Here is a 24,175-nt window from a genome sequence, read left to right on the forward strand (position 1 = left end):
ATAGTTAGATCAGACCTTTCAATTATCCATCAGTGAAAATAAGTCATTAGACTTGAAGTTTTATTTATCCGATATAACTGGTTCAGCTGTAAAAAAGTGAAAAGTTTGATTTTAATATGTCGTCAATGGATCATAAATCTATATTTTTGTGTTTATGAATTCCTTTCTTTATTATTCAAACTATCTCTTAGAAACAATATAATAGTGGGTTTTGAAAATCATCTTATCCTAATGAAAAATCGATGAGAAAATTTTCTACCCATTTGGTCCTACCATAAAGTTTTGCATTTGAGTTCAGGTCAAAAATAGGCCAATGCCTGATGAATTTTCAGTCAAAAAGGGTATAGAAGATGTCTGTCTTTAGAAACAATAGGGACTTGTCTTCTCCAAAGATGATTTCTGAGCCAATACATTTTCAAACAGAGGGATCAACATCAACTCTATGAGATTAGCAATCTTAAATTTAATCTGCACGGGCCCCTTTTTGAAAAGAATTTATTCATTTATCGTACGTTACAAAAATTTCAATATGGCCATCAAACCTTGGCATATGTCATGCGCATATGCTGTTTGCAGAGATGTACTGCGTACTGTATTGAATCTGTGCAGCTTCATTGAACAAAAATTGGATATATAATTATAAGTTAATCCATTCAGATCCATCAATGTAACTAAGAGAAATAAAAGGCTTGGCCTCCTCATCAGTGAGCTCCCTTGACCATGACACCCTCCCGGCAAAATTAGCTCCTGGCCCTGTGCATTTGTACTGCCCATAAAATACAGTCCTGCCACCCAAAACCAGAAACAATCAACCCTATCAATACAAAACATCTGAACTACCACAATCATGCACGATATTGCTGAGTAGCCTTCTTTTATATATATATATATATATATATATATATATATATATAGATAATGTGGTAGCCCAACACATGTTAGTAGGTGGCTAAGGTTTTTTATGAACAAGTTGAAAGACAGAGAGAGGTGCATTACACGTAGATTTTGCAGTAGAAAGACAGGGCCTAAACCTAACAAGGCACATATTTACGTGGGCAAGGTTTCCCAAATACAACCGCCCTATTTTGAAAGCAAGAAAAAATTATTTAGGGCTTCTGCTGACAATGGTAAGCCGACGAATCTTCCTAAACCCATGTAGCCATTCGCACACAGACTTTTTTGACAAAGCGGTAACGACACTTTCCCCTCCGGAATGGATAGTTTGAGTAACATAAAAAATAGATTCAAGTATGAGGATAAGTATTCAAATCCTACCGATGACATTTTAAGAATAAATTTTGAAAGAACAAAAACATACATTTCGCGATTGGGGTCTCCCCAGTTGTACCAGCCTTGGGGAATAATGATGTTGTCCATGTAAGTGTAAGCAAAGACTACTCGAGAGAAGGGGCCCCAAGCTCTCCCCAAATACAGAGCTCCAGAGCCCGTGACTTTACAGTTAACAAAAGAGAAGCCTGTGTCTTCTAATAGACTGCTTCTTCCTTGTGCCGTTAGGGCCCCTGTGAGCTGTGCTATTGCATGCACGTGACATCCCTGCGAGTGAAGTCATTTCTCGGTTATACAACATATTTAAAATATTGGCCGTATAACTAATTACACCCAAGGTTTGATGCAATGACATGTTGGTCTCTTAGTTTGAAAAAAAATCAATTTTCCTTCTATTTGTTAAAATTTTTAACAAATTATGTTAACTTTTTTATAAAATTATTAAAAAACAAAAAATCCCTAAGTTAAATAACATTTTACTCCAGAAATTTTATTATATAATTTTATACCTTAATTAATTTCAATTAAAAAAATAAAAAAATTATTAATACAAATAGAGATAAAAGTATTAATAAAGTATAATCATATATTTGAAAGGAAAATTAAAATTTTAAAAATACTATGGGTGTAAATGAAAACTTTATTTGAAATTTTAAAAAATTTCAAGGGTGTTTCTAAAAGTTTTAAAATTTTAATATGTCTATTAATAGTTTTAAAATTGACAATTATATCCTCAAAATATAAAATAAATAAATGATATAAATGTCATATCACAAACTAATAACACTATATTACATTTTCAAAATATATGAGGTGAATATAATAAATTTTTAAATAAGATAAAAAAAAATATTTATTTATGCTTAGTAAATTTTTAAAAAATAATATCCACATCCCACAATACATCTCTATTACAATATTTGAAAACATTATATAAAATACCCTTTAACTCTGATGGGTGAAAAATTAGATTTTTCAAACTTAACATATAGGACTTGTTGTTTCATCAAACCTTGGATGGGACATAGTTATTGGGCCAAATAATTTCTAACAAAGCCAACCAAATCTTATGGTATGATGTCAGTTTATTGTTTCTACGGGAAGTCTCAGTTTCAATAAGATCTTACCATATTCTTATAAAAAAAATAGATCAGCTGATGCCGCAGCTAATTATCTAGTCAGCATTGCTGACAAGGACTAAATGGAATAAGACCAGACCTCCGGAAGTGGGGGTGGGTGGAAAAGTGTCAGTCAGCAGTGTCTAGATATAACAAAGTTCAGGACTGACGCTTCCAGTTAGAGAAAGAAATTAATATTTCTACTGATGATGACACAGAATAATTTTATTGAAATGTGAGGAAGAAACTAACCTCAAACAGGGAAAGCCCATTGCCAAAGATGAAATCAACCGATCCTTCAATGTAACAGTCCTTATAATAGTGCCTACCCAGTTGATCATACAGTGTATCTTGAGCCCCTAAGAATTTACAACCCCAAAAACTTGCTGTATCTGCTGATATTCTGAATGCTACTGCTTGTTTTCCCACTGCTCCTGGGGCTGGAACTGGCGTTGTATTCTGCACAATGTTTGATTTTGTACAATCAGAAAGAGTGAAACAAAGACAGGCACAGCTTGCTAGCCATGTATGTTGGTTAATTACCTTGAATGTGATGTTCTTAGCAATGAAATATGGAGAATTTACGGCAAAAGTTGCAGAGCTGTATGTCCCCATAGGTTTCCCATTTGGGCATGGAGTTTGAGCTGTGTCTCCCCATTGAACTATTGTTTTATCAGCTCCTGCCCCTTCTATGGTTATAAAAGATTTCAATGGAGGTATATTGACCTTCTCCCTGAAAATTATTGTGCATTTTCAATAAATTCAACTCAAAGTTTATCCATTGATCCAAAAACAAATTAAACTTAGTCAAAAGACCAATTGACTGATAATGTTGATTATAAAGAAAAAGACACAATGAGAAACAAAACTAGAACCACATTCCTACTCAGCATTCATACAGAAAACATATAAGTTAATATAGACAAATTTGACACAGCCAAAAAGCAATACAGAGAAACAATGAGGACAATAACAAAAAGGCAGAAGTCTAGTGAAACCACTGTAGAGTACTCACGTGTAAACACCTGCATGGACTTTGATAACCACTCTGACAAGATTGATGAAAGGAAGGGAATCAATAGCATCTTGAACTTTGGTGAAGTCTCCGGCCGCCGGGTTCTTTGCCACGGTTATAGTATACGAAGTGAAAAGCTTGTTGTTTGCTGTCTTGAAAACCGAGTGCTTTAGATTGCCAACAAATTTTACCCACTTCATGAATTGCATTTCGGAGAATTGGGCTCTAGTCACATTTGTCGTCGGATGGTTCCAGCCAGATTTTCCCGGTCTGAGTCCTTTGGTATGGCACAGTGTTTGGCTTACACTGAGTAGAAGAAGAAGAAGAAAAATGAGCAAAGTCTGTTGAAACTTTGTCATTGGCTGGTAGAATGAGAGGAAGAATTAATGAAGAAGAAGCTCTATACAAAGAAACCCAGCTGGTGTTAAGGTTTATATACAAGAAAGTTAGCAGGTGTTTAGTCAGAAAGTGAAATAGAGGAATCGCTGACAGACATTGGGAGGTCACGGGTGCTCTTGCTGACATCCATGGAACTAAAAGAGATCCTGGCCACAAGACAGGTTTCACTATTTGCTTATAAAAACGTCTGTTTGTGAAATTTGTTAGAGGTTTATGCTGATGTTCGGTAGCGCCCGTGAGTTTGTGTTTGTATGAATGTGAATATTATTCTTAATGGGATAATGGGCTGTACATTATTCAACAACCATAACTTAAAACTACCTTTCCGTCCTGTTCATAGATCACCCAATTTCTTAATCTTGGCCATCCAATAACTTAAAACTACCTTTCTGTCCTGTTCATAGTAACTTAACTCGTTTTTTAATTAGAAAAAATTCAGTTGGAATCGTACCTTATTTGTGAGTAAAGATTAGGTTAGATTCTTGTCTTTGTTTGAGCAAATTGAAGGGTGGAGATGATCTGGGTATGCAAATCATAGAGAAATTAATGCGAATGGGAGGCCCACTTGAGTAGCTGGCCTGGAATGGACAGAACACAACACGAGACTAAAAGCTAAGTTAATTTAACATTTAATTTCTTGAGTGGAGTGAATCAGATGAAGTTACAAGGAATTCCATTATTAGTATTTTGTAATTACCAAAGTTTCCATGGCATGGCATCTCCTTTTGGCTTTTGTTAGAGCAAATAAGAATTACTCTGCTCTTCTTCCCTAGCCACAATACATATAAGGTGCAGCTTTTTCTTGGGAAAAAAAGGACTGCCATTACCATTCCACTACATTAGGGCTGGCAAAGGGGCAGGGCAAGACAATGTGAGGATGGGTATCCTCGTCCTTGTCTCTATAGGGTGCAACATATTTGTATCATCTCTCTATTCTTAATATAAGAATTACAAGAAATATATGTCTTTTCTTTTTTTTTATCTTTATTTTATTCTTTTTAGGCTTCTACTTAAGTATTATTATAGTATTGTCATTATGATAAATAATTGAGAATGCAATAAATTTTTTATAAATTATATTTTAAATATGAATACAAAATAAAGACTATACGAGGCAGAGATATATATATCTCTATCCCTACCCCATCTCTATTTGTAGAGATTGTTTTTGTCATGTCATCTATTTCATCTTTGTCCTTATTTCATTATCGATCTCCACTTATTTCTTAGAATCCATGGGGAGGAGTTGGGTCCAATTATCATCCATAGAGTACATCTCTCAAAACCGCATAAGAGAAGATGATTAGCTTACCATAAATTCTCATTAATTGATATTATTATAACTTAAAAGATTTAAGCTAAAATTGTACTCAGTAACAACCATTTTGACATAAAAGAAATTATTTAATTTGACGATCTTACTTGAGCATAGTGTTCACATGTTTCAAATGGGACAAATTTATCCAATTTTGAGGTTTTTTTTTTGGACTGAATATAGAGAAATTGGTATAGTCAAGGGTGAGGGGCAAGGGTATATTGGCTATTATCTGGATGGATTGAATAGTTTTTTGAAAAATGCCAATTTTTGTAGCCCCTCAACTTTTGGGTGCTGATTAAGAACCCTTTAAGCAAATACAGGAAGCCTCTTGAAAATGCATATAATCAACTTGTAAAACTACTGGTTGGCCCTTGTAGCCAACATTTTGTTTCCAACTTTTCTGAGCTTAACTTTTTTTTTTTGATAATCAGGACCGCGGGTTTTAGAGAGATGGATAAACTTAAATGATAATTATCAAATTTACAACCACTATATAAAGTAAATCCAAATTTCATAATTCAGAATACAATAACTAAACCCGCAACCATACCCATATTGAGCTTGAAAGTTGATTGAGTCTAAAATCACATCTGTACTAAGTGTTAAATTTTAAATTTTGCTGGGTCTTAAATAACTTCAATTTCTTAATATGTAAACTTCGTTTACTCTTTAATCAAGAGGTTTGCTCCTTTTTTCTTTGGGACGGATTCCCAATAGTTCAAATACTTTAATCCAAGGTTAGATTCGAATCAAACCAAGATCCAAAGTTAGTTTCGAATCGAACCAAACTCAAACTAGATTTGATTTACATGTAATTAAGCTTAAACTCGAGTTTGGATTCATCAAACTCACTTTAAATAAGCTCAAACTCGAACTTTTAACTATCTCGTTAGTAAAATGAGATTGTTTTAATACATATCTATTAAAACGACATTTTTTGTATCAAAATTTTTAACGCGCGAGCTTAATAAACTAAAAGCTCCAAAGCTCGAGCTCGAAAATGTTAAAATTGCAAGCTCAAGTTTGTTGGAGGTTAACTCGTTTCGAGCTTATTTGAATCGAGCTCGAACTCAAACTCGAATAAGTTCAATTCGAATCCAACCCTACTTTAATCCAATGACTCAAAAAAATTCTGTCACAACTTGTGCACAAAAATGGGTCTCTTTAACCTAACCCACATATAAAAGCTGCATTCTAGAAATAAGCTCAGTAAGTCATGCAGTCTTCAGATCAGACTCAGCTAACACGTTAGAAGGTAGATATGAATTCCAAGGGTTAGGCAAAAGCTAAAATACACTGCCTCCAAGTACCATTCTTGCTAAGAATTACAGGGAAAAAGTAAGCAGCTCTGAATTACTACAAAAACAGTTCCAAAATTCTGCATGAATGAGTACTTATACACCATGGTTCATGAGAAATCATTTATGCTACTAAATTTCAAGTATCAAAACATTTTTAATACATATATTATTAAAACAAAGTCAAGCTGTTCCTAAGTGCTTGCATGCTGTACAAATTAAGCTGAAATACAATAGGAAAACTATAAGTGGTTAGGGTTCTGGATATGGACAATAAATATTCAACCTTTTAATCTTGATATATTATATACACTATCAAACATCTACAATAAGGGAATAGTATGCTTAGAAAATTTACTTCCAAACCTTGATAGCCCCATCTCTACTACTTGATATGAGGAGTCTCTGGTTCAACTTGACAGAAGCCAAAGAAAGAATGGAGTCGTGGTGACAACCGGCAGAGTCGGCGGCAGCAGCCGCAAGAACTGCCTTTGCTGTCAACTTGGTTGTTGACGGCTGCCTCCTCCTCTCCTGTTTGCAAGAGAAGTGATCAAATGTTAACATTACAGATTGTAGTGACTGCTAATGGTTGTCAATATAAACTTCTGTTTTAACTTAATGGTTGATGGTTGTCGATTTAAACTTTTGCATTATCTTCATTTTTAACGGTTGTCTGTTTAAACCTTTCAACCATCAGAGTAAATAGGGATTTCTCGCTTGCATGAACTTGATTATAAATGGTTGTCTATTAAAATTTTTAAGCCATCAAATTATAAACATCAGGAAAAGCTGCAAAAATTTGGAAAGAAAAACAGACTTTAAAGAATCTGTCAGAGGAATCACTTATAATTTACAAGGTAAAACTAATTTGAAATCCCGTCTTCTCCAGTCATACTCCAGGATACCCCACTTTCCCTTTTATTGTGCTCATTCTACCGAGTGAGAAAAAACAGAGATTGAGAAATTTATGTAAAGGACACAAGATATAGTTATGAGGGAAGTATAATATTGAAACGGGCATAACGTGATTCCTTGCAGTCCCATTTAATTGAGCTAATTATTATGAAAGCTTAGTTTTCTTTCCCATTGACAAACGGACAGTCAATTCTACCAAACAATCTGACTTTATTTTCAACAAAACCTCGTCTTTTAATGTTATGTGATACGAACCTTAGGAGAACCACACCTCAAAAGCTAACTATTGAGATGGGAGACCCAAGACCATATAAACCTCATACTAGTTGTCCATATTTTTCCAATGTGGGATCCAAGTCTTATACCTTGCACTTGGAATCCTAACATACCTCCACGCTCCGCAGCCCACGCGGGCTGGCTGTGCGCTAGCTCCTTGCTAAACCTTAGGAGAACCACACCTCAAAAGCTAGCTATTGAGATGGGAGAACCCAAGGCCATATAAACCCCACACTAGTTGCCCATACTTTTCAATGTGGGATCCAAGTCTCATACCTTGCACTTGGGATCCTAACATTATGATATTCCAATGCAAAGACAGTAGATCCACACTACCTATCTTTCAAAGAGGGGATATACTATACTACTGCGACAAAAGTTAGCAAGTTTGAAGGCAAAAGCATAAATTATTCAAAAGATATACCTTTACAACTTGCACCCCAGAGCTTGATTGCATTTCATATAAATCAGCATTTCCAAACCCCTTCAAATTTGGTCCACAGATACAATAACTTCTCTCAGGGCTGCAATATAAGGCACAAATGTCAATTAAACCATAGAAATGTATTCAGATGACCAAGCAAATGATATTATAATTCAAACTAGCACCTGCAGTGGTCCCATCGACGAATCTTCAAGTCTGTACCCCCAGTTAACAAGTCACCTCCAGGTAAAGGAAGTAATGACCGAACACCAGGTAGACGAGGGGGAGGTCCATTCAGCTCATCAACTCTATACTTGGGAGTGACATTCCGTCGCAGATTTGGTTTAGTCTTTGACTTGCTGGATGGCCTTGCGAAGGCCCAGGGAAAATCAGAAGTTTCAGCCTCACCATCATAGTTGGCCACTCTCAAGACCTAAAAAGAAAAGTTTCAACATAAAAAAATCGACTCAACTATGTTGGTTGATTAGTACTAAGATGATGAAAATATAGATATATCAAACTGGTCCTTCCAGCCATTTGAGTTTGTATCACCAGATATAAACGACCACCACTTTCACTCTAAGAGAAAGAGGCGATGTGAGACTCAATCAAACATCTCTTCCATTACAACACTAGATTAGAGCTTCTTCAGAAAATTTATTAGAGGTGATACATGTTATGCTGTTCACTTCAGTTTCTTCAACGCCTTACCCCTTTCAATTACTGGTAAGCTCTTCATAAAATACTGAAGAGGATCTAAGCCAAGTAAAAGTATTCAGCTAATACATTTTTGTCACAGTAAAAATCTTATATTGACATCTGCAAAATATTTTGAGGAAATTTCAAAGGATTCAGAAACTCTCAGGGACCATGAGATTTTCTGTTTTAAGAGATAATGCCAGCTGCTTTTGAATTTTGTGCTGACAATCAATTTCCGCTGTTTAAATTCCCTCCCCAAAGAAAAGGCTATTCTCCCATTTTTATGGGTTCGGTTTAAGCTATGCTACCTAATTTATAATGTAAACAATGTCTTTGGGACTCTTAAACTATTTAGTATATCTTATCTACATTTTACAACAAAAAGAAAATCGAAATGTACCCGGTGGCAGCTACCATTCTCTGCATTCCATAGTGAAACTTCATTGCAACCTGCAGCAGCATATATAAGAGGTCTTGCACTAGTAGATAGAGAGGTAATTGCAGGAGGAACAAAAAGGCACATTTTCTCTATAGGACATGCAACAGAATACCGCCAAGAGTTCACAGGTATAAGGAACCTCAGATCCCAAAGAGTGAGCACACCCCTAGAAGATCCTGACACAAACCAATTTCCACAAGGACCTGTCACCAGAGAAGATATGTAGCCTTCCTCGGGAATTGCTTTTAATGTCCACGCCTGTGAATTTAATCTTGCATCCCACAGATGTATCCCAAAACTCTGGGTACTGTACATAAACATCTGACTGGCATAATTATCAGCACTGTAGTTTACAAGGGAAACTATGGCACCTTCCTTAGTATCCTTCTTTTTTATATCAGCAATACCTGAATACTTCTCAACAACATTACCAAGACCTCTGGAGATGTGATCCACAGAAAACATATGCATCATCCCATCACATGCTCCAACAACAACTTGAGCTGAATTCCAAAGCATTATAGAGCACAAAGCTCGGCTTCCCTCTAAGTGATAAGTTAACCTTGATCTAAATGAAATGTCCTTTTCCAACTTCCTTGAATCCCAAACCTTGACAGTGGAATCATCAGATGCACTCACAAAAAAGTTATGATCATTTGAAATCGCAATGTCATTGACAGCAGAGCGATGCTCTTGGAGGTGTGCAACCAGCACTCCACGAGGTTTCCAGCCTGAATCTGAAATTGATGATGTTTGTGCAAAAGATGACATACCCATAAGATCAGCAGGAGGAGAAGCATCCTCCCCAGATACAGAACTCCCTTTTATCGTGCTAGATATCCCAATCTCTTGAAATTTACTATTAACATATGTTGTTTGATCATTTTCCCAGCCTTCTGGTTCATGTACTACTCTATAGAACTGTTTAGAACCATTACTAATGCTGAATGAGCCTGAAACAAGCTTAGGCATGGGAACTGAACTGGTCAAGCTAATCGATTTATTTAGAGGATCCATCCACAGCAAGGATGACGAACTGATTCCTGGGGAGTTAGCATGCAATGAAAAATCAGAAGCTCCATGGAGAGCCGTGCGCTTATCCATAGTAAAGGAGTATATAGGTATTCCTTCTGATGATTTATCGCATAAGAGGCTATTTGCACCACTGACCTGTTGAGACAAAAAGCCTGGAAATAGAAATTTCTCTGAGCATAGAGGATCATGAATATCAACCATGCTAGAAGCATGATACACAGAACTCCCCATACTTCTCAACTTAACCTCATCATCATCATCATCACTTTTACTCAACTCAGACTGTTTAGAGGCATTGACTGCCTGTCTTTGACCATCAACACTTTGTTGCTTGTCAGGCCAGTACTTCATTGAATTTAAATCCATTGCCCCTCTCTTGAGTAAATCCACAGTTTCCTGTTGTTTGGTTTGCACAGATGAATTGTACCATATCTTTCTCTGTCTCTCCAACATGTCAGAACTTCGAGCATTTTCTAAAACTTGGCAGAAAACCTCCCTAGACACTGGAGGTTTTAAGCATGAAAGAAGAGCTTTCACAGATGCTAAAGATGCTGGTTGTCTGCGGAGGAAAGGGCATATAACTGGGGCAAGGAAAACGTAGGAATCTACCGCACCCAAGCTCTCACTGCTTGCAGCAATGAAAGTCACTGCTGACCTTCTCACCCATTCACTAGGAAAACATAACAATGGAAATGCATGCTCAATCATCTCAAGAAGTATCCTCTTCCGAAGAAAACCACCTTTGCAAAGAATAGCCAAACAATCCAACGCATTAACAATGACTGCCTCTGTTGCATCACTTAATGCCTGCTCAATGTAAGGTAACAGATATTCCTCCACACTTCTTTCACCCACAAAAAAGCAGACATATACAATCTGGCCAAAAAATACCGACCTCAACTGCTCATCTCGATCATTAAGAAAAGCGGGAAGGATGGGTAAGAGAAAGTCATTACTCTGTCTCTGGCCAAAGAAGCAACAAAGGTTGCCAATATCCTGAAGGAGTGCTCTCCGGATATTTGGAGTTTGCTTAGGACCCATTACAAGTTCTTGAACAACCTCAGCTATGGACTTTCTTAGCTGTACAAGTTGAGAATCAACATTTAATCTCTGCAGTTGTCCAGATGTCTCTTTAGATGATGCCAGTGACTTATGTGGTGAAGTCAATTTGTCAAGAACACCTGCTTCACTCAAGCTTATTGAGTGAACCAGGAACCCATAGGCAGTAAGTGCCAACTTAGCCATGTTGCTAGCATAACATATTCTCACACTTTCCTCTGAATCATCAGGAAGCATGGAAAGCATTGGAAGGATATACTCTGGAAAAATTTTAGCATCGCTAGGAGGAAAATCCCGGACCAAAGGCAAAATATCACACAAAGTTTCCAATGCAGCACTCCGAACAATTGCAGCTGGATCAGAAAGCATTGCAATAACATAAGGAAGAACACGCTGCAATCGATCTTCATCATCAATATATAATGATGAAGACTTCAGTAAGAGCACAGCCCTCCTTCTCATGTGAGGAAGCTTGACATTACGTATGCAGGAACAAAGCAGAGATGCAATAAGAACCATTCCCTCACATTTCACACTATCTTCAGGTAATGGTAGAAAGGGCCTACCAAACGTGTCCGATTGACTGTCATACTCCAACATCAATATTTTTAAATCATTAATTGTAATCTTTTTCAGGAATGGATAACTGTTTCTCCTAAATGCATCAGAAGTGCTTTGAAGACGCTCACCAGCAGAATGCACACCACCATTTCTGGGATCTTGACAATTCTGCGCATCCTTCAGCATAGGTTTTGCACTAGAATAGTGATTGCTTTGTTTTCCATCCCCAAGCAGAGTACTAATATCACCAACTCTGAACCTGTTCTGGAACATCTTTTCTGTACTCCCAAAAAAGTCATTTTTTAAGTTCAGCTTCTGTTTTCCAACTGTTTCTTGTGACTCTTTAACACTCACAGCACTTGATGGTGTTCCAAGTCCGCTAACAGTCTCATTACCTGATTTATTGCTAACCATCTGCTTAAGTATCTCAGGAAAAACACTCTGACACATCTCAACCTGCAAAAGGAAAGGATAAGTTGTGGGAAATACAAAGTTCAAAGAACAACTTTAGAAAGCTGTTTACCCTTGAATCAGAATGACGAACATTCCAGCAGCAGTAGAAATTATGCAAAAATGGTGAGAAATAGGTTGGAAACACAACAGCTGCATAATTCTGCAGGTAGCTTTCGGCTGAAAATCGCATTTCTGGTTCCAATTGAATCATATGAAGTATCATCTTGCGGATTCCAGAATCTGGGATCTGCAAGCACAGGGCAAATAAATTGATGAAAAGATTATTGAGAATAAATGACAATAAACATGAAAACAATTAATAAAACTTCCAGTAATATTCGATATAGTAATCATTTAGAGAAGTCATACACAGACCAGTAATATTTGATATATTCTCACTTATAATTTAGCAAAATTGAAAGTCCAAATCGAGGTGTGTAGTTCATGTAAGATAGGATTTTCTTGAGTATAATATTGATCAAATAAGACTAGAGAGTACAAATAAATTTATTAAAATAAATAAATAACTGAGTAAAGAGAATAGAGTAGATGAGGTGATGGAGGACCAAGACAACAGCCTGCGCATGGAGAGGAACCAAGGCAAGGAGAATGCACACCCAAGTCCAAACGGCTAATAAAGGCATATTATGACATCATCAAAGGAAAACAATAAACCCTTTCTTTGTTAGGATTACAACTGTTTTGTTTTGGAAGCAAATCTCATAAAATCCTAGTCCTAGTTAGATTAGTTTCTTTTAAAATTGGATTTAGATTAGTTTTCTTAGAAGTAGTTATCTCATTCCTAGTGGAATTTGTTTTATTTTTGTAGTTATCCTATTCGTAGTGGAATTAGTTTCCTTTTTAAATTAGGTTAAGTATTTCTATGCTTTGTATTAAGGACACACAATAAAAATTTTGTTTTCTTCTTTATGAAAAGCTCGATATAACGAATTGATTCTGAGTTGTCTGCTATATGTGAACGATATCACAGTCCATTTGATGTTTTTCTTGAGTCAGGAGGGAGCAAGGCAGAGAATAGAAAATGCATACCTTTTCAAGGTGTTGGCTAGGATCATATTGCCCTCTGCGATAAGCAAGCAGCTGAGAGAGTTCAAACAGGGGCTGACCCTCAAGGAAAAGCTCTGCAATTACACAGCTTAAACAATTGCAATACAAGTACAGATCATTAGTTCATGAAACAACACAATGCATAAAAGTATTACTTTTCACAAAAATATTATGTAATTGAATTTGATACAAGAATCAAACTAAGTAATACAAGTTTCCATTTTAATACAATAAATATTAGATAAGAAACATTTCTTTCATTAATGCAACTAAAATAAGTAAAAAAACCATTGGAAAGCACAAACTCTTTTCAAGGAGCAAGTATATGTACTACTTTTCATGAGAAAACTACCAATTGGTGAGATTATTATTCAAGCAAGTATTAATGAAATTAACTTTTCTATCTTTATATATAACTTTTACATAAACCTTGTTCTCTCACTCTTGTTTTAACACCTTTTAGATATATAACAAGCACAAATGAACAACATTATTCCCTGGAACAGATATCTGTGAGATCCTTAATTAAGATTGCTCTATGTTTCTCCTAAAAAGGATTGTGGAATATAGAAACATCTAGTTCAAGTGCCACACCTTAAAGCCAATTAAACAATAGCCTACAAACTTAGTTCAGTGTAAATTCAAGAAAAATGAGTAAGGAAAATGCTAAAGAGATTGGAAAATAAAGAAAAAAACTAGAGAGGAAGAAGAAAAAAATAGATTGCATAATGCACTTCTACATTCTCGAAATTAAATATCTTCCCACATCTTAATTAAAATTCGATATATAGCACCAAGATAGAGATGCTAATATTGCTAACACTCACCCTACGGCAAAGATATCCATAGATGACTTTAAAGGAGCATCTTGTGTGACTTGCATCTCACCTCCATGCTCATAAAATCTCTGAAAAATTGAGGAAAAATTTAACTACACTGCCAACATAAATTATACATAACCATTATATTACAAGATAAGAAGGTTTGCTGAAAGTTTTTGCCGCAAAAGATAAACAAAAGTCCATACTTAACACAGCAAGATCTTTCAATACAAGACTGATTAAAACTGCACTACTATCTTCCATATGAAAACAAATGATTAAATCTGCATCACTTGATTTCAACCATAAATGATTTGAAAAATCCAATCAGAAGGCTATAACCACACCACATACAAGTCAGTCTTCAAGAAAAATGTTACACAAATCGTAATTTAAAGACTAAAAGGCAATGCACAAATCACCAGATATTAAATCATTGGATGACATAAAATTTTAAGATAATAGGTGATGGTCCAACAATAGTTTAATTTCGATATGCCCCCTACTGAAAAAAAATGATAACAACCATAACCAGTAATACAATCTGTTAGGCCTCTCAAGGTTTATATTAGAAGGAACAGAAGGATGTGTCATAGGAAAAAAAGGCAGCAAGCACAGCAAAGCAAAACAGTTATAGAATTGCAACATGGCTATTTTGGATTGGTGGAGAAAAGAATAAAAGGGGAAGGTGTGGAGAGTATGGGGAGGAGGAGAATACTATTCCAAGAAGTTCTGGGCAGCTATAGCTGAATTAGAAAGAGTGTCTAGCCTCTTGAAAGCTAGGAATTCAGGGAGAAATTAAATTGAGTTCTATAATTTTCTTTGTTGTGTACCGGGAGGGAATTGTTATTCTTGTAAACACATTAACATTCAACTATCATCTCTGGTTTTTTTTTTTTCAATTTCTAGAATTAATTGGTTGAGAATCGGAACAGTACAGGAATCTAACAAATTGATACTAGAGTCATTTTGATCTCTGAAGATGGGAAAATTTGACATGGTGCAAGATGAAATTGGGAATGGATTATGGTCCAATGATTTAAGGAAGAGGAGATTCAAGCTAAGCAGGTGGAGGGGATGTGTCTTGGTTGTGAAAAGGAATTTGGACTGAATCATCATTGCATATTCAAGTCCTTGGTTGTCTTGATCGAATGTGAGGACAGATTGAACGATTGTGACATCCTGATCAAAGGTGGAATTTCAAGAAAGAATGATGTAAATTGGACATACCATAGACAGTATATTAAACATCGTAACATATCAATGAAATGAATAGACAATAAAAGACCAACCTCAGGTGCAAGATAACAGAGCCTTCTTCCTCCAGTATCAAAAAAGAATGAGAAATCTGATGGGTCATCATAAGGAATGTATGTGGGTTTAAATGACGCAAAGTCAGCAAGATAAAGCCAATTCCAGGAAGTGACCAGCACATTCTCACACTTTATATCCCCTAGAAAAATAAAGTTCATCACCAATCTACCATCACAATAACATCATATAAATTTCCCCAACCAAACTCACCATGACAAATCCCCTTCTCATGGCACTGTTTTACTGCAATAAGTAACTGCATAATGATGAAAATGCAGGATTTTCAGTGGAATTGTGCTACTAATAGTCATAACTAACAAAGAAAGTGAGAGAAAAAACAGGTGATAAGTACCTGAAAAGCCAACCATTTCTTCTCTACATGAGTGAGAAAAGGTCTAGTGCTTAACCGATCATGAAGATTATTAAAAAAATACTGTCTCAGTAAGTACGCAGCTTTATCTGTTTCTTGCCAAAACTGCAAGAGCACACTAATTATAAGAAATTTAAACAAATATACTCCATTCAATTTTGCCTACAATAGACAATAACATGAATATCCACTAACTTATAGAATAAATAAAAAAAATAAAAGCAAGCAGCTATACTAATTCTTTAATTATTCATCAAATACTCTTAAAATTCTACTATCTTGGCTACACGCCGGTTCCACCAAGGCCTTGAAGTCAACAAAAGTAAAGTCTTTCAGTGCCACAGCCACAAATCTAAGATCCATAATACTTGACATGGCTCTTTTCTGAGTTCTTTTCAGAAACCAAACATAAAATTAAAAAGCTCTAGTTTAAAACTAGCACCATTACTCGACAGAATTTGCGAAAAAAAAGTTACCCAAAACCAAACAAAGTTAAATTAAATCCTCGTATTCTTTTTTCCTACGTTATCTCGGCAGAAAAATCAAACAGAGTGTTTTATTCCAAAACAAAAAGCAATAGATGCCAAAGAATTGGACCTGGAAGGGCCACACATGAGGGTGGTCAATAACACGGAAAGTTTCCCTGATGTAAGACAGCCGGCGTTCGTACTCTCTCAGATCGATGTAGTCACCACGCTTGAAATACACCTTCACCAGGACCAACCCTTCATCGTGCTTGCACAGAATCGACTTAAAGAATCGGCCACGTCCCAGCACCTCTTTCAGAACCAAATTGTATGAGGACGGCAGGTCGTGCAGGTAATACTCCGACGCCGATACTTGCGTCGTTCGCGCAATTTTGTTGCCCATTGTTTTTTTATTTTTTTTTCCCTCGATTAAATTTACATTTGCTTGCTTTCGTGTTTGAATCTTGTAAGGACTCGTCTGTCGAAAGAAAGACAAAGGGAAGCCTTTTGTGAAAACAGAAACGAATATCTAATTCCTTGTGGTTATTTACGAGATATTAACCAATATGAATATTTTCAAGAAAATTAATTATTATTTTACTCAATCTTTTTTACCTGTATTTTTTTTACTTACAATTTCAACCAAAAATTCACCTTTTAAGTGAACACATATTTTACATAACATTATTCTATGTATCATTTTTTATACTCAATTTATATATATATAGATAATATATTATTATATTATTATGTGTTATTTTATTTTTAATTTAAAATAAATTAATTATATGATAATACATCAATTATATATACAAATTATATAACAAATATAAGTACACATAATTTTATTATATTTTATATAGATAAAATCGTTATTTACATATACGTCTTCACCTCTGACAAAGATGGATGCTAGAGATAAGTTGACTATTGATAGTTCCAGGGGAAAATGTGATTCGTCATTAAAGGGAAGCTAACCCTCATAAGCGAAGAAGTGAAAATTTAAGAAAAAAATATAATTTTTTAAAATTTAATTATAAAAAAATAACATAAAATTTTATTTTATTTTATATATTATTAATTAAATAACTATTTTATCTTACTGATTTTATTAATTAATTTTATTAATTTTAATTATTTATAAGTAAAAATTTAATTTTTTAATAATTTGAGGATACCTGTTTGGGATTTCAACAAACCCTGCTGAGAGTTCAGCCAGAGGAGAAGGTAAAAGTTTTGTTTTATTTAACATTTTGTCGTTGTGCACCATGCTAACTTTTCAAGAGCATTCCTAGGTCCCCTAAAAACTTGTGCACTTATAAAGAAACTGTTGGAAATAATTAAACATATCATGATTAAATTCTATGAATTCTGTAAATAAAGATTTACGTACCCAAAGTAATTTTTGATAAAGTTTCTTCGTATATGACGTAAGGTATAGATGTTAGTCTATTTCCACGACGCCATTTGCCACGTATTGATTTTCAATTAGGGAGACAAAATTTGTGCATTATATTGGTAGGAGAAGAGGGGAGAGTTCTTTTCTCTGGAAAAATAATGTTATTCTCTTATAGGGAGGCAGTTTGGACAATTTATATATGTTCAACTATCTCTTATAACTGCCCTTGACAGTTATATTAAACCGGATCAGGTCAACCCGTCATAAGTAGACCCGGATCCAATAGAAACTATTCCGTTAGTGCCTAATGCTTTTGTATAAGCATGACCATTGTAGCTGGAAACTTGTTTTATTAATTAATTTGACATACCACTTTTGCTAAATGAGTTGAATTTCTACAGTCCCCCTAGCTTGAGTTATATTCTATGATTCTTTCTTTTAAGCTCTGCTAGCATGCTAGGGTTAGGGCAATTATTATGTGCCTTGAAGCTGTTAGTGGCATTAATATGTAAGTCTACAACCTTTTCAAGTTAATGAGCATAGCTTTAGTAACATTATGTTCCGAGTAACCTTTAGAAGAGGCAAATGTAGAATGTATATGATGATGTTGACTTGTAGTTTTTATATGACTTGAAAGCTTGAACAAAAAGAGAATTGGATATTTTGAATTGAAGTTATGTGCGAAATGCAAGCTGGGTTCTTTTCCAGATTGATTTATTGCATTTGTCTCTTCAAATTTTTTAGTAGATGTAGCTAATAATAAAAATGGGGTCATTTAGAACGTATCATATTGTTTTTCTTTGTTGGCAGGGGGAAAGCTTTTATAATCCATATATTCCTGGGGTGATTGAGGCATTGACGGAGCTAGGATTAGTTGAAGAAAGTCAGGGTGCTCCTGTGGTCTTTATTGATTGAAGGGGTCATCATCAAAGGCCGTGTCCTGTTTTCTGTTTTTGTGGTTTTCATGCATGTTGTCAAAAGACTCAAAGCTCTTCCCTTTTCCCCCCATTATTGAACCTCTAATGTTCTTTTGAGGCTAATTTCCTTAAGTGGTTGTCAGTTAAATTACATACTAGGAAACATTTCCTTGCAAAAAATTGTGGAGTGGTGCAAATAGCATTCTGTAATGGAATCATAAGGCAATACATGCCCATGATTCTATATTCAGGCCGCCAAACGTGCTGGTTGGCTTCCATCTGATGGTAGTACATATCCTAAAGCTAGCCATGTCGGTTTTGGCCTTGTTCTTGGAGAAGATGGCAAGCGTTTTCGGACTCGTAGCGGTGAAGTAGTTCGGTTAGTTGATTTACTTGATGAAGCCAAGAGTCGCAGTCAAACAGCCCTTATTGAGCGTGGTACAATATTGAATGATCTATTTTCTTTCTTTTTTTTTTTTCCCTGTAAGATAACATTGAATTTCATGTGCTTCTGTGAGGTACCTTTCAATTTCACAAAAGTGTGAAAATATTTCGTCCATCCCTGACCAGGTAAAGCTGAAGAATGGACTGAGGAGGAGCAGGAGCAAACAGCTGAGGCAGTGGGTTATGGCCCTACCCATTTTAATATTAATTCATCGTATAGTTGAATAGTTATATATGATTAATATATTACAACAATAGATTTTAGAACAGGGACATTTTAGGCATAGTCATAATTAAAGTTATTATAAATAATATATGAATATTTGTTATTTACTCTATCTACTCTAAAACAATGATTTTATTGCGCAGTTGAAATTAAATTTTATGACAAATAAATAAATAAATCTATAATTATAAATTCTCAATTTAAAAGATAATTAAATAATTTTTAAATGCCTTGGGTAAAAAAAATATTTATTATTTAAAAAAAAATTGTGAAATTAAGAGTAATTAACAATTGAGTGATGAATGAGGTGGTGGTGGGAAGGAAATATAATAGGTGGTTTCATGTGGTCTCAAGAAGAAGACCATAGGGGTAAGACATATGTCATTCTTACCCCTTTAAAGCCTATGGTTTCAAATTGTCATATATTTTGAAATTTTGAGTATTCATCTTCTGAAGTATGGGGGTTACTGGATTTGAAATTACTGCATGCTTATCATAATGTACAAGAAGTATAATGCACAGGAATATTCATTAGTTGGATGGCAAATAAGCAGTCAATATATTACTGCTGTGTAAGGGTGCAATTGAGTATAGCTAATTCTCGTTGGGCTTGAGCTTAGCTTAATTGAGTTTATGCAAGGTTCGAGTTTAAGATAGGAATTGTTAACTTAAGCTCGATTCAAAAAATTATAATTAAACTTTGTAGTTTATATAGTTATCAATTACTTTTCCATATTCAAAATTCATTGTTAGGTTAAATGTGTAAATTTAAAAAAAAAAATTGAGAAATCCAAAAAAAATTTTCATACAACTTTAGTGGTAAATATATGATTTTAGAGTGTAAATATAATATTTTAAATTTTTAGAAGTTTACTGATATTATATTTGAATGTTCATCGAATAGAGAAACAATTAACTCTAGTTCTAGTTCAATTTTGAGCTCGATTCAATAATAATTGAATTGAGTTTTACTAGCTATGAGTAGCCTACAAGTGGCCCAGTTTGTCAGCAGCTCTAATGTTGTTTATTCGTGCAGTTTTATTCTAAAATAAGATGGGAAAATTGTTCGCTGGCTATCTCATCATAATTGTTGAATAAAAAGAAATGGTTCAGCCATCTTTGTCAGCCAAAATAACTAAGCATAGAGGTTATTAGATGGCCCTTCTCAATTTATTATGATTGCAGCCATAAATTGATGTCTTGCTAGATGAAGATGTACTTAAAATTTACATGAATATTGTGGAAATGACTTTTGAAATTTCCGATTATGTAACTTCATTTTATTGAAAATTGGCAGAGGTTGTTGGGTCAGCTGAGGAAACCAGCAGACTTTTACTTTGTGAAGCAACAGCAACAATTATGAGGAAATGCTTTTATCTTCTTGGAATTGAATCTGTCTACAAGATATGACATTTTACTGTTTTGATTTCTGAACCGTTTGGAATTCCTTTGACTTCTGTATTACAGGTCATCCAGATGAACATACAAGAGGGGGATCCGCAGACAGATTGTGCAGGAGCTGAAAATAAATCAGGCGTCGCAAGCTCCAATGCTGTAGTTTGCAAGTTCTTTCTCCTCATCTATTTAGCCCTGAGGACTGCATTAGTAATTAATTAATTTCAATTTCAAGATCCAATATAAGCAGAAGAAGGCTACCAAGATTTTGAATTAACTTGTCTCACAGTTGAATGATTAAAGCACATAGAATTTGATATAATGTTTGCCATTATCGATTACTGATACACAGCTAAATTCATATTACAATCTAAATATTACTATAAGACAGACTAGACTACCTTGGAAAATTAACAGGAGGTTCCAAGCTACACCAACCAAAATGCCAAGATCAATGTCCTTGTCTTCAAACTTTCTGATAAATGGGTGACTCTGAAAGCACAAAAAATCATGCATATGAGACTCAACTCTTTCTTAAGAGAGAAAACCCATGACTTACAAAACAAGAATATGTAAACTGTACATTACAGTGAACCTGACTACTTACCAGGAGGTCCAGTGATGATGGCCTATCTCGAGGATCCTTCTGTATGCTGAAAGTGCAAAAGAAACTGGCAGTCAAAACACATAACTAAAAAATTCTGGTCCTGCGACAAATATTATACATATAATAGAATGATAATTATCAAGCCAATTCATGTTATTTTGTTTTTCCGAAGACAAACTGCAATGATTCAACAAAAGTTTCAGAAGGATTGAGAAACTTATTTAATCCATCATTCTGACTATTTCAACTCAATGACAAAGTGGCAGTAGATATAATTGTATAATTTATCAGGGTCTTCATATTTCAGAAGCAAACCTGTAGAAGTAAACTCAGGTTATGACACTCAAATTTCAATTGACTGAAACTGAATAATGGTATATCATCAGACCGAAATCCACAGGCTTACGCATCAGATCTTCTTGATGTGGTCCAAAAGGAAAAATATAATAATGGATTGGTAGCTAAAACTCTTAGCATAGATAATGACCGAAAAAGAAAAAGAAAAAGAAAAAGGAAACAAACAACTAAAAGAAAAGGACAACACATTTAGACAGTATTAATAAATGTAACAGGCATATGTTAAAGTTACCAGGATGATACAAATGAACAGAACTCCGGTGAGAATTGATCTGGCGGGGCAGTTGGTTGCGGGCTCTCCACAATTGCTTCCAACAGCTCATAAAAGCTAGGCCAGCTTTGCTGATCTTCAGATTGCATATAAGGGAAACGTCCAATAGCACACTCAAGTACTACCATGCCCAAACTCCATATATCACTGCTATAGTCATAAGTGCTCCGGCTAATTCTTTCTGGCTAGACAAGAGAAAATAAAGATTTCAAGTCAATATTCTGAATGAAACTTTACTGCATATGTGGTTGGATGGTTTTATGTCCCTGTGTATTATGTGTCTTTCATTGTGCAAATACACGAGACCTTGCAAAACCTGGATTATATACAAGAGTGAATATCCTATTTAGTATCAAACAGGGAACTTTTATACATATTGCATCTGAATTTTGTTCGGTCGGACAAGCTGTGGAACATTAAATTAAGAAGAAGGAAGCTAATAGACCTGCTTACACACAACAGCAAGATATGGTTCAAGAATTGTTTTAAGTTGTCGGATCACATCTGCCAGAGAACCACGATCCATATACTCTAGCACAAGAGAAATAACTCCATTGTGATAAAAGAGTGGCGACTCCTGATTTATTTTCAGTTCCTGCACAATTTGTTTGCGGATCTCCTCTTGTATGTTCATCTGGATGACCTGAAATACAGAAGTCAAAGGAATTCCAAATAATTCAGAAATCAAAATTCCTGATCCGCAGCAGTGACGCCTCACCAATTTGACATCTTTATGCATTGAGATTCTGTGAAGTAAAAAACTTGCAAATACCAACCGCAATAGTAAGACTTTTTTTGGGAAGATGTCACAAAGTTAAAACACCATAGGACCTCTTATTCCTTTAGAACCGAATAAGGAAAAATAGAAAGATACTAATGATCAGTACAAATAATTTTTGAACTCTTAATCAAGCAAATTGTTGAAGAATATATGTTAAATTACGAACGCAAACATGTCAATAGAGTTTATATATACAAGCCCAAAAGAAACCAAAAGCATATTAGGTTCTATTTTATAATGACTTTCAATGCAAAAAATCTACCAATCCATTTGTGGCGAACAAGTTGTACTACAACGCCACTTCCCTTTCCAATCACTTTAATTGTCTCGAGATCTTCTAAAGAGAACTCAAAATCAAGATCCTTGCAATCGGAAGCCTGTTCAAATTACAATGAAAAACGAAACTTGAGTCTTAAAGACATAAAATTCGAGAAAAAATATTCTGGACGTGGATAAAAATCTGATGTACATGCAAAAAGAGTTTGAAACATAAAAGATGAGAAGATCAATCATCGGGGATGTAGCGATTAATGTTTCCTATAAGCAGACGATTTTTAAGGACAACTTGTAGTTTACAGAGAATCCTTAAAATTCAAGAATGGCCAAACTTATATCTTTAACCTGAACAAGAAGCAAGATAAAATCCAGAATTAAATTCAAGAACTTACACGGGATTCTTTTTCTACAGAAATGAGGCGTAAACCTTTCTGATTCAAAAGCAAATCGCCGTCATGAAACGTGCCACTCGCAGTCCTGACAACACACAATCCAAAAAGATTCAGGGCGTTTCAATTTAATCTCATCAAATTAACCAAGAAAACTAACAATGAAACACCAGAGATAAAAAGTTTTCCTGCACTTGAATTGATAGGCAAAAACTGAAGACCCAAAACCCAATCAAGAAATATAAGCATAAATTAAAATCTTAAGATAATATACTTACAAGAAGGAAGTGATAGGAGTTTCCTGAACTGGAACTGCAAGCGTGAGTTGTTTCAATGGCTTCTTGGTCTTCATTGTACGTTATAGGGTTTTTAAGAGATTAAGAGAGCTGTTCTGGTTCTAGGGTTTAAATGGTGAGGGTGAGGGAGATTTGATTATTCTTCAATGGACAAAGTGAGCCGTTAACGTAAGATAAATTCAAAAGAGGAAGACCAGGGAATGTCATGTAATAATCAGATGTTTGCGCACGTGAAGTGCTACGGTGGAGTCACCAATCAAAATGGGGTGTTACTTGACAGACTACCGACCGCTAACGTCCATAACATATATTTCTAGAAATTTTTTGGGTGCTTCAAATGGCCAAAGAACTATTTCCCACCCAAGTTTTAATTCAAATGTAAAATGCACACCAACAGGATTTTAAAAACTCAAATATCCACCTATAAGTAAATTTTTGATAAAATTTTCTATTATGATTAAGGGTAAAATAATCATTTTAA

General features: G+C 35.0%; 2 protein-coding genes and 1 pseudogene across 2 annotated transcripts; all 3 read right to left on the reverse strand.

The window, feature by feature from the left end:
* Positions 1-448: 448 nt before the first annotated feature.
* Positions 449-4,001, reverse strand: LOC123200983 (probable pectinesterase 53). The gene is made up of 5 exons (XM_044616414.1): positions 3,421-4,001; positions 2,949-3,138; positions 2,658-2,864; positions 1,319-1,554; positions 449-785 (listed from the first exon to the last, which is right to left on the reverse strand). Exons 1-5 carry the CDS (start codon positions 3,777-3,779, stop codon positions 638-640), a joined length of 1,140 nt encoding a protein of 379 aa, XP_044472349.1. The 5' UTR covers positions 3,780-4,001; the 3' UTR covers positions 449-637.
* Positions 4,002-6,544: 2,543 nt separating this feature from the next.
* Positions 6,545-16,859, reverse strand: LOC123200417 (serine/threonine-protein kinase VPS15-like). The gene is made up of 11 exons (XM_044615582.1): positions 16,467-16,859; positions 15,852-15,974; positions 15,710-15,755; positions 15,478-15,638; positions 14,192-14,271; positions 13,347-13,452; positions 12,367-12,543; positions 9,150-12,299; positions 8,236-8,483; positions 8,051-8,150; positions 6,545-6,966 (listed from the first exon to the last, which is right to left on the reverse strand). Exons 1-11 carry the CDS (start codon positions 16,737-16,739, stop codon positions 6,790-6,792), a joined length of 4,641 nt encoding a protein of 1,546 aa, XP_044471517.1. The 5' UTR covers positions 16,740-16,859; the 3' UTR covers positions 6,545-6,789.
* Positions 16,860-21,114: 4,255 nt separating this feature from the next.
* On the reverse strand, positions 21,115-23,833 carry LOC123200988 (annotated as a pseudogene).
* Positions 23,834-24,175: the final 342 nt, after the last annotated feature.

Source organism: Mangifera indica, chromosome 17 (genome assembly GCF_011075055.1).
Source record: "Mangifera indica cultivar Alphonso chromosome 17, CATAS_Mindica_2.1, whole genome shotgun sequence".
NCBI lineage: Eukaryota > Viridiplantae > Streptophyta > Magnoliopsida > Sapindales > Anacardiaceae > Mangifera > Mangifera indica.

Excerpts from the sequence above, each read along its gene's own strand:
- LOC123200417 (XM_044615582.1), bottom strand. The coding sequence starts at position 16,739 with ATGGGCAACAAAATTGCGCGAACGACGCAAGTATCGGCGTCGGAGTAT. Across the intron at positions 15,639-15,709 it reads TGAGAAGGGGATTTGTCATG|GGGATATAAAGTGTGAGAAT; the intron begins GTGAGTTTGGTT and ends TTATTTTTCTAG. Across the intron at positions 12,544-13,346 it reads CTAGCCAACACCTTGAAAAG|ATCCCAGATTCTGGAATCCG; the intron begins GTATGCATTTTC and ends CTGTGCTTGCAG.
- LOC123200983 (XM_044616414.1), bottom strand. The coding sequence starts at position 3,779 with ATGACAAAGTTTCAACAGACTTTGCTCATTTTTCTTCTTCTTCTTCTA. Across the intron at positions 2,865-2,948 it reads CTAAGAACATCACATTCAAG|AATACAACGCCAGTTCCAGC; the intron begins GTAATTAACCAA and ends AACATTGTGCAG. Across the intron at positions 1,555-2,657 it reads ATGGGCTTTCCCTGTTTGAG|GGATGTCACGTGCATGCAAT; the intron begins GTTAGTTTCTTC and ends CTTCACTCGCAG.